At 59.2% G+C, this 10,378-nt stretch overlaps 1 protein-coding gene across 4 annotated transcripts in view; it reads right to left on the bottom strand.

Moving 5' to 3' along the window:
* FLNC (filamin C) overlaps positions 1-6,004 on the bottom strand; it is a 28,239-nt gene extending 22,235 nt beyond the window's left edge. For 3 of the 4 annotated variants that reach the window (XM_089917413.1, XM_089917411.1, XM_022581573.3), the window contains exons 1-2: positions 5,327-6,004; positions 727-975 (exon numbers count right to left, since the gene is read on the bottom strand). In XM_089917413.1, the coding sequence (XP_089773539.1) occupies positions 727-975; positions 5,327-5,681 (604 nt within the window). In that variant the 5' untranslated portion in view covers positions 5,682-6,004. The remainder of the gene's footprint in view (positions 1-726; positions 976-5,326) is intronic. The other variant, XM_022581565.3, reaches the window with a different exon arrangement.
* Between the last annotated feature and the right edge of the window lie 4,374 nt (positions 6,005-10,378).

Raw genomic sequence — 10,378 nt, forward strand, 5'->3', positions numbered from 1 at the left:
ACCCCAGGCTGAGGGAGGATTCGCCCAAGGGGACATGGCTCCCCAGAGGCAGAGCTGACCGATAGGGGTGGAGAAGACCTATCTTCTCAGGAGATGAGGGTCAGAAAGGGAGCCGCACGAGGGGTACGGCTCTCGCCTGTGATCCCTCAGTCTTCTCATGGGCCCTCAGCTGCCCCCACCTGAGCAGACCAGGGCCTACATCGACAGAGGGCAGGGCTGGGTCACCTGCCACTGGGCAGTGTCACATCAGCCTCAGCCCACGTCATCCTGGGCTTCAACCCCTTCTCAACGCTGTCCCAGGGGCTCACAAAGAACAGCCTTCTTTGGGTCTGAGTCCTGGCCTTCTTTGGAAAGCCAGAGTCCCACCACATTTGCTTTCTGCTGGCTGAGCAGAAATGACACCCATGTGGCAAAGTAGGAAGCAGGGAGTTGAGGCCCTGGGCTCTGGTTCAGTTCTGCCACAGATAAGCTGTGTGATCTTGGACAAGTCACTGGCCTTTTCTGAACCCCAGTGTCCTGGCCTGTAAACCCTTTTCCTGCCACTGCAGGATCTGGCAACTCATCAGGAAGGGTCTAACTCCAGCAGTGATTCTCAGCTGGGGCAGGTGTTCCTGATCCCCCAACCCTGGGACATGTGTTCTGACAAACACAAGCCTCGGCATCACCAGCTCATCCCAGCCCCGCTTCCGGGCTCAAGGGTCCATGGTGTGCCGCCGGCCCACTTACCAGGGGCACAGTTGTCCACCAGGGCGCCCAGAGCTTTGCCATCCTGCCAGTCACGGTTGAAGTTGGTGATGGGCAGCTGGGGCACCTTGTTCTGGATCCAGCCGAGTAGACGCTGCTTGGGTGTCTGCTTTCGGGCATCCTCGTCCTCCTCATCCTCCCACATGGGCATGGAGATGGAGTAATGCAGGATCAGTGTCCAGATCAGGCCCAGGATCAGCTTCAGGTTCCCATCTACGATAGCCTTGCTGTCTGCGGAACGGAGAGGCGATCTGGGCTCAGGAGGGCTCCACTTCTAGCACAGTGCCCTCCCCTCCCCCGCCCAGCTCCTGAGGCTGCTGCTTGAGCGCTGGGTCAGGACCTACTCCTTCTCTGACTACCAAATTCTCCATCCTGTGAGGCCCGGCCCTTGATGGACCCCTCCTCTCCCTTCAGAATGAGGCTGCCTCCCAATGTATTCCTTCAGCGTGTAGTTTCACCTCTTGCACGGCACTTGTGCGAGCCTCCTAGCAGGCTACAGGCACCCATGCAGTTATGCAAGATTGTAAGCCTCTCGGGGGCAGACACTGTTTTGTTTCGTTTCCTTTCTTTTTCTTTTTTAAACAGTTTTAATGAGGTATGCTTGATGTACAATAAACTACTTATTAGAAAGTACAACTGGATAAGTTTTGACATGTATATACCCACAAAGCCATCACCACAAATCAAGATAATAAACATATCCACCCCTCCTCAAAGTTTCCTCTCCTTTGTGATCCATCACTCCCCTCCTGGTGCCCCTCCTGGTGTCTCCTTCCCAGGCAACGACTGACCTGCTCTTGGTCGCTATAGATTAGTTTGCATTTTCTAGAGTTTTCTATGAATAGAATCATACAGTATATACTTCTTTTGTCTGCCTTCTTTTCCTCTAGATACTGTATCTTATGTCTACTCGGAGCCTAGAACTTAGTAGAATCTCAATAAATACTGGTTGAATGAATGAATATTTTAAAAACTGAAGTTGGAGAGGAATGGGACCAACGTGGTTCCAGCCAAATTCTACTCTGAACGCTATAAAAGATTTTAGGAACAAAGTTCTTGGAGGAGGGGGTGGGTACAGTGCACATTCTGTTAAGGCTTGAAAATCATGTTTTCAAATGATAGGGACCAGTAAGATTTCACAAGAGCCGGGGGGAGTGTTACCCATGTGGACTCAAGTCCACATGGGGGCAGCCGAGGCTCTCGACCCATCCCCTCCTTTGAGGAATACTACGGACCAGAACTGGTACCCCACGATTTGGGGGGCCTAGTTCCCTTTTAACAGCCAGAGAGAAATATCCAGGAGCCAGGAGTGGCCTGGAGTATAGATCATTGGAAACCAGCTTACTTGTAAAGGACAATGCAGGCCTGAAATCCATCAGCTTCCCTGAGCACTGCTTTTAGGAGGTTGGGAGAGGGTGGGAGAATCAGCCTTGTTTACTGGTGTTGCCCAAGAGATGGGAAAGGGTGGGGCTGAAGGTGCCCCCTTACATATCTTTTCCTGCCCCCCACCAGATCTTGGGAGATGGCCTTTGGAGGGTAAGGCCTGGGGAACCCCAGTACCCCCCCTCAACCTGCTCCCAGGAGGGGAGTCTCAGTCTCTCTGTCCCTCTGGCCTCGGGCTCTGGTCCCCTTGGCTCCACCACCCTTTCACTGATTCATCCTTCCTTCCCCAGCAGCTCCCCAGGCCCGCCCCCTCTACCCCTGGCTCCACTGCAGCACAATGGTTTGGCAGCTTGCAGATTCCATGACACACTCACTCCCAGCCTCCTGGTGCTTTGGTGCGGTCTCTCTCAAACACACACAGGCCCACAACACTTTCGCACAGTCTTGACACCCAGGGCCTCACAGCCTCTCACAACCCTGACAGCCTCCAAAGCTGGTGCTCGCATGCCCAGAGTGCTACTTGCAAACTGCAGCCAGATCCCTGGGAGGGAGGCCTTGAGGCTGCTGGGGCGGGGGGCGGGGGGCGGGGGTACGGGGAGCGGGGGCGTCAATCCCATCTGCCGCAGGGAAAGGTTTCTCCCCAGCAACTGGCCCTGGGCCAGACAGCAAGTGGTCCCGGTCAGCAGGAGAGGGGTGGGCCCAGAGTCCCACTCTAGGAGCAGTGACCTTCTTCTCCCTCCTCCCCCTCAGAGGCCAGGCAGAGGAGGGGAGCTCTGCTCAGGCCGGGTTCCCTCCTTCCCACCCCAATGGGGATGCCACCAAAGGGGTGGGAGGAGCCCCAGAGCCAGTCCCTGAGGCCACCCCAGGCCTCAAGTGGAGGGGGAGAAGAGAGGGCCCAGCGAGGGAGGTGCCGGGACAGCTGCTGCCCCCTCCAGCCCCTCCCTCGGTGGTTGGCTCCAGGAGAAGGAATAGCAACTGGGGAACAGCTGCGGGACAGAGCTGCCGCATAGGCCTCTTTGTTCGGAGGGGCTGAGGGGCTGGTGGGGTAAGGAGGGCACACAGCTCCTTCCACCCCGGCTGAGTACCCCTACCTCCTTCAGGGGGACGGCTCAACCCCCAGCTCCCGCCCCACTCCTAGAAAAGGGCGTGGGGAGCCGTTCTGACCTCCTCCCAGGCGCCCAGATGCTCAGTTTCAGTCCTGAGACGATGCCCAGAGACGGCCCCTGCCCCAACCCCTTCCTACCACTTAGCGGGACAGAGGAAACTAGAGGAAGCACGATGCCCGCCTGGCGGGGAACCGCCCGTTACAACTTCTCCAGGTTGGGCAGCCCCTGCCGCCTGTGCCCCCTCCCATCCAGCCTCAGCCTCAGCCTCAGGCCCCAGCAGCTGAATTGCTGACAGCTTATCTCATCCGGCGGCGGCGGGAGCGAGCCACTTGGCCCAAATGGGGAACAATTCCCTGCAGGAACGGGAAAGGAGGGTTCCCTCCCGCCCCCAAACCAGCTTTTGCTTCTTCCCCCTCTGTTCTGAGACGGCCTCTCCACACACAGTTGAGCCAAAGGGGCCGGAGCCAGGCACCACCATGGGGGAGGGGAGAGGTGTGCTCTCAGGAAGGACGAGGCCTGGAGAGGGGCCGAGCGCCCTGCAGCGGGGAGGGGAGGGGAAGGCTGAGCCATTTCCTACCAAGCCTTGTTGAGGCCCCAGGCTCTCCCCTCGAGACCCCACCTGGGACCGTCAGTCCAGTCGGTGAAATCCCAGCTGCCGGGGGCTGACGGGGCCAGGGCTGACTCCTCTCTGACCCTGGCCCCCGGCAACCCCACGCGCTCTCAAGCAGCCCTCACTCCCACTACACACACCGGGGGCCCCTCCCCACGCCCTGTCCTCAGGCTTGTCCTTCTGGAAAGCTCAGAGACATCTGCTGTGTCACAGCAGCAGGGCTATTTCCAGGCCAGAGCGGGTGGGGTGGGGGTCAGTATTGGGGCAGGAGGGGGTAAGGCCTAGAGAGGGGACTGGCCGGGGCAAAGGGCCCCGGACTGAGCTCAGCTGCTAATTCCGGAGGCCTAGAGATGCCCCGAGGGAGAGTGGAGGTGGACAGACCTTCCATCATCTGAAGAAGTCTCTGGGGCAGCCTGGGGGGCACCGGACGCCCTGTGAAACTCCCCTCCTGCAGCCCTGGGGTGCACCCCGCCGAGGGGCCCTTTCCTGCAAATCCCATCAGGGCTCTTAGGAGCTCGCCACAGGGGTAGGGCTCTGCCCCAGGCCCCCGGCCTGCAGGGATGACGGCAGGGCGGTGAGGGGAGGGCCAGCTCCTACCCTCTCAGAGCCCATCCCGGGTTCCCCAGCTCCCAAGCCTGGGGTGCCTCCCCACCCCCACCCAGCGCTGACACACCTTCCAAATCTGGTTACACTCAATGACTTCCTCCCTTTTTCAGGCCTTCCCTCCCTCCCCTCAGCCCAGGCCGTTTGAGCTGCAGCCAATCGGGGCTTAGGGGGTGGGCGGGGGCCGGGCGTGGACGGAGGGAGCCCCCTCCCCGGCCGGCTGAAGCTGGTAGAGGACAGGCAGGGGTTAAGGCTCTCGGATCTCGCTCAGAGCCTTTTTAGGTTTCCGAGGCTGGGCCCTGCCGGCCCTGGCCCCTGGGCCTGAACCCAGCCGCCGAGAACATATGCCCGCGGGGGGACCCGGGCCCCGCGCCCGCCCGTCCACCAGCTCTCCCCCTGCTCCCTGGGATCGGGCAGCGATTGGGACCCGCCTTCAGCCGCTCCTCCCCGGTGGAGGTGCTGGGAGGCTGGGAAGCCATTTGCTTTGTTTGGGGGGAGGTGCCCCCGGGAATCAGTAATGGGCATTGGCCCAGTCCTCTCAAGCCTGGGCTGGGGGTGCGGGTGGCAGGAAAGGGGACGAAGGGGAGAGGTGGGTTGGTGAGAGTGTGCGAGGGAGGCTGAAGCTGGAGGGCTCAGAAACTGTCGGGTCTGGACTCCCCCGGGGCCGCCTCGGGATGCCGGCCGACCTGAGAGGGGTGCGAAGGCAGGACCCGAGGGGGCCTGCATCGGCGGGCGGGAGAGCGGGGACAGGGTCCTCTCCCGGCGCCGGGGCTCTCTCGGCCCTCTCTCGGCTCCCCGCGCGCCCACCCAACACCTGAGTCCTCTGTCCCCGTGGGCCAGCCCCTCCTCGGGACACTTCCCGCTCCCCGCCCGCACTGACCGATGGACACGAGCTTGATGTGCTCGCGCTCGAGGAACTCGAGGGCCACGGACACGTTCTCCAGCTTCATCTGGCGGAAGTTGGGGCGCGGGTGGAACTTGCGGTACATGCGTTTCTGGCTGAGCACCTCGAGCAACGCGATGAGGCGCAGCCCGTCGCTGAGGTCGCGCTGCAGGTCGGTCAGGCGCTTGCCCACGCACTTGAGGTGCTCGTTGCACCAGCGCGTGAAAGTGTTCTGCTGGATCTTCTTCCACGGCGCGTCCTCCGCCAGGTCCTTCTCCGTGGACGGCATGTCGTCCGCCTCGTCGCCCAGGCCGAGGCCGGGGGCCTCGGAGTAGCCGCTGTTGTTCATCATGCTGGCGCGGGCTGGGGCGGGGCTGCGCTGCCGGCTGGACTCCGGCTTGGCTGGGCTCGGGCTCGAGGCGCTGTCGGGGCGCGATCGCGGGACTCGCGGCTCTGCGCTGCGCGGCTCTCAACTTCTCTCGCGCCCCTGGCTGGCGGGACTCGGCGGGCCTCCTCGGCTCCTCCGCCGCGCTCTCTCTCTCTCTCTCTCTCTCTCTCTCTCTCTGTCTTCCTCCCTCCGGGGGCGGAGCGGTGCTCTGGAAGTGCGGGCCGGGCTGGGGCGGGGGGTTTAAGAAGTCCCCGGGCCGCGTTCCCCCCGCCGCGCCTGCGGCCCCCGGCTCCACGTCAGAGCGCCGGCCTCCCAGGAATGCCGCTCGGCCCGCGGGTGGGGGCCGAGCCGAGCCCGCCGGCCCCGCCTCCCTCCCTCCCCTCCCCCACGCGGCCCGCCGGCGGGAGGGCACCCTCGCCCCCGGCCCGGGTCTACTACCCCGGGGAGGCCCGGGCCCCGGCGCCGCCGCGCTGGAGAGATGACTAGCGGAGCTGGAAAATGGGGGGAGGGAGGGCTCCCAACACCCCAGAACTAAGCTTCGCCGGTCAGAGATGAAATATACCCCCGCCCCCCAGGACTAAAGAGACACAAGGGGAAACTGAGGCCAGTGGTTAGGGCAAAACACACTGATCTGGTGTTGAAAGAATCTTCTGGGTTGTTTGGTGGCAGGGCTGTTCACAGGGCCTGGGAGTCCTGGCTCCTAGCCCAGGGTATTGTCCACCTGCGGACAGGGAAGGGAAGTGTGTGTGCTTGTGCGCAGACGGGCTAAGAGGAAGTAACGACACTGCCCACGCCAATTAGGGAGAAGGCTTGGGGTGAAGGTGCCCCACTTTACAGGTAGAAAAGTCTCATTTGAAGGCCAAACCCAGGGTCCCAGGGGAAGGACTGCGTCTACCCCTGACTCAGTGTCCCTGTCACCAGCCCTTTTGTCCTCATCCTCTCAGAATGAAGCTGAGCTCAGGAAAAGAGTGCCCAGTGAGTCACACTGTGCTCCCCCCCCCACCAAAGTCTGATTCAACCAAGGTGATGAGAGGGGAGGGAGAGCCTCTGCCCTGTAGTACCAGGGAGCCCCCTGGGCGATGTGCCCATTTGGGTCACAGGGCAGATCCTTCCAGTCAAAGGCAGGTTAGCCAGACAGAGACAGAGAGAGTCCTGCCCAGAGTAGTCAAGGGGAAACGTGACGGGGGCTGGTGGGCAGGGAGAGCCCCAAGGAGCCAGCCAGGATGCCTGGGCAGGACTGGGCTGGGCTCAGGGTAAGCCAAGGGCAGCTGACAGCAAGGAAACTGAGGCACTCAAACAGAGGAGCTGGCCTGGGATGAGGTGAAAGAGCTGTAGAACATACTTTATATAAAAGGAATATATATTCAGCAATTCTGTAGGATACATGTATTCCACACCTCCTGGCACCCCCTTTAGGCCAAACTTCCTCAGCTTTCCCATCCCTCTGGACCCATAAGTTTGGGCCCCAACTCAAGTTGTGTGATGACCGAAATTTGGCAAGTTTCTGGTGAATCATTTGACCTTATTCCTCTTCCCCCACCAGGCCCGGTGAAAAGGACAGGGGGAGTGGGCATCTTTGGGGGAAGAATGAGGGCAGTCCTTGTTATAGAGCTTGGGAAGAAGTTCAGGAGCTTTGTGGGGGGCAGTGCTTATGGTGAGAGGGGTCCATGAACGATTTCTTTCCCTTCTCATTACTGAGGGAGGGGGAGGAGTAGAGAAGGGACCAGAAACAGAAAAGGGACCTGCTGTGCGTGACTTAGGAGGGGGGAGCTCTGGGGGCCCTGATAGTGACAGGCGAGATATAAATAGCTTGGGCCCTGCGGCTCATGTTCTCTCGGCTGCCTGTGATGAGGTGCTTAGGAATTCCACCCTCCTGCTGGCACCCCCTTCCCTATCTCCAGAACTCTCGTTCCCCCATGCCACCTTTATACCATGGCCAAAACCAACCATCAGGCATCAGTGCCGTCTGTCTACTTGAGAGGCTGAGCTCTCCTGTGCAGAGATGCCCACCTCCTGGGGACACATGACATGTAGCTGGGTTTCATAAGGGAAGTGTGTGTGTGTGTGTGTGTGTGTGTGTGTGTGTATACAAAAAGGCAGACTTCTGACACCCAACCTGAGGTGCCAGCTCAGGGTTCAGTGATGAAGAAACTGAGGTATAGATCCAAGAAAGGATGGATTCCTCTCCCTGAGCCTCTGGGGAGAAGAGAAAGGGGTAAAGCAGGTTTGCCTGGAGCTGACAGCCCTTCACAAACCCTAATGGCTCACACTCGTGTTTTGTGGGCATTACCTTAGGTCCCCCAGTAACTTGAGGGCCTCGCTTAAGGTGGGGGGAGTTCAGAGGGAAGCCAGCAAGTGGACAAAGAACTCCCTTCTCCCCCTTCTCATTTCTTCTCTCCGAGAGGTGTGTGTGTAGCCCCAGGGGAGTGAGTGAATGGGCGGCAGAGGGTGCCCAGTGCCAAGGATGGTTCCTGGCACCCTTCTCACCCTGCCTGCCTCAGAAACCAGAGCCCGTTACTCTCCAGGATAAATCAGGGCCTGACTCAGGCCCCAGCCAGCCCGTCACAGTCAGCCTGCCCAGGCACAGGCTGGTGACTCAGCCCTCAATATAGCCCATGAGCCCAGGCCCCAGGCCTCGCCATGAGCGCTGGAACAGACCGTGCCCAATGCTGGTCCAGGGACCTGCCAAGTGAGGGCCCCTCCCTGAGGAGGGCTGATGTGCTCCTCTCAGAGCCCGGCAGGGGCTTACAGGGGGTTTCATCAGCTGAGTTTTTGCGGCACTGCTGGCGGTGGTGGCCACAGGCTGTATATAGCCCCCTGACTCACCACCCGCTGACCTGTCTCAGGAGTCCAGGTTGCCTGGCCTTTCCCCTGGCCCTGCCTCTCCCATCAAGGGGCACTGCTGGTCATCCAACATTGGCCATATTTAACTTGAGCGGAGCAGAATCTGAGTGAGCGTGTCCAATGGGCCATGTTTGAAAATCCTGCTTTTCTGGAACCAGGGACATTTCCATAGCCCCCTGTGATGGCACCAGGCTGGCCAGGCTCACAGCAGGCACTTTGTTTCAATCCGTGATACTGACTGTGGCCCTGGCCCAGGTGTGGCAGGGACAGTGTGGTAGGGTGGAAAGGTACATAGGCTGAATTCCAGCCTCTTCACCTCTGGTTCTGTAGCCTTGGTCAGGTAATGGAACTCTTTGGGGCCTCAGTTTTTTTGTCTGCAAAATGGAGTTAATAGTACTCTCATAGGGATTTTTTTATGCATGAAGATGAAAGGAGATAACATGTAAAGTGATTAGCATGGTGCTGGGCAGCTAATAGGTGATCAGAAAAAGCCAGTTTGCTTCCTCTGCTGGTATCCTGGGGACCACATGGGTTCTGGTGAGCTAGGCCTTCCTCACAGCTGCCTCTGTCCCCTGTAGAATCCACTGCTGGCATCTCCCACTGCTCCCCTCTTCCCTTCCTTGCATCCTAACACTCCACCTGCCAGAATCAGAACCAGAGTACTTCTGATCTTTAGAGCTACCCACCATGCCCCCCAAGAGCAGCTGGTCCTTGACAGGGGTGGCAGGTGGCGTGCTCTACCGCGTAGCCTGGGAAGGGAAAGCAGAGGGGTCTGTGGTGCAGGGAGAGAGCAGAAAGGAAGCAGTTATGCAGAGGGCAGGAGAGGGGGGAGATGGAGGCCACTGGAGGTGTTCTGAGTCCCTGGTTCTATCTGTACCTGGGCCTGGGTGCATGCCTACCTGTGGCTTCTAAGAGACACCCCTGTGGACTCAAAGCTAACTCCAGGGACTGTTTCACATTCAACACAGGCACTCTGAACAGCGTATCTACAAGACCAGAAAGCACAGAGCCCAGATCCGTGAAGAGGATGGCCTTCCAAGATGAGCCGACACGGGCAAGTGACCTAAAGGGAAGAGCTCTGTATTCTAAACAAAACGGCTGAAGAAAAGGACCACTTCCCTGTCATTGCCAGCTCTGGGTTTGGGCCTGAGAAGGACCAGATGAAGTCCTGACTGGGGGCCGACTGCCTACCAGACCATGACCTCCACCTTGGCTTCAAATACGAAGTTAAAACAGTGATGCTCAGTGGTGGGTAATCTTCCAGACCTCTCCACCACACGTGTTCTCCAGCCAACTGGTGGCCGGAGTAAAGCTGGTAAAAAGCAGGGTCTCACTACACTCAACAGCAAGGGGACAGTGGTAGCAGGTGGATCGTGAAGGGATTTCAATTAGGTTACAACTGAGAATACACAATCTAATAGAGTGAAGGGCAGTGCTTCTCAAATTTTATCGGGCATACTCATCAACTGGGGATCTCGTTAAAATGTAGATTCTGTGTCAGTGGGCCTGAGCTGGGGCCCGAGATTCTGCCTTCCTAACAAGTTAACAATGCTCATGCTGCAGGCCCGTGGGCCACAACTTGAGCAGCAAGGAGCTAGGCCACCCTAAATGAGCCCTATCTTTAAAGAGGAGTCATTTAGAGGGAGCAAAGGGGACCCACGGCACTGCCCTCAATCTGCCTAGGTACAGCCCTGTGATAAGGGCAGGTCATGATTTCAGCCCTGGCCCCAGGTCTGCTAGGAGGACTCCCAGTCAGCCTTGTCACTCCTCTGGGCTGCACACAATTTAAAAACCTCCTAATTCTAAATGTCCTTGCT

This window comes from Delphinapterus leucas, chromosome 9, assembly GCF_059928025.1.
Source record: "Delphinapterus leucas isolate spDelLeu-1000000601 "Yukka" chromosome 9, BTC_Dleu_Yukka2, whole genome shotgun sequence".
In the NCBI taxonomy this organism is placed as follows: Eukaryota; Metazoa; Chordata; class Mammalia; order Artiodactyla; family Monodontidae; genus Delphinapterus; species Delphinapterus leucas.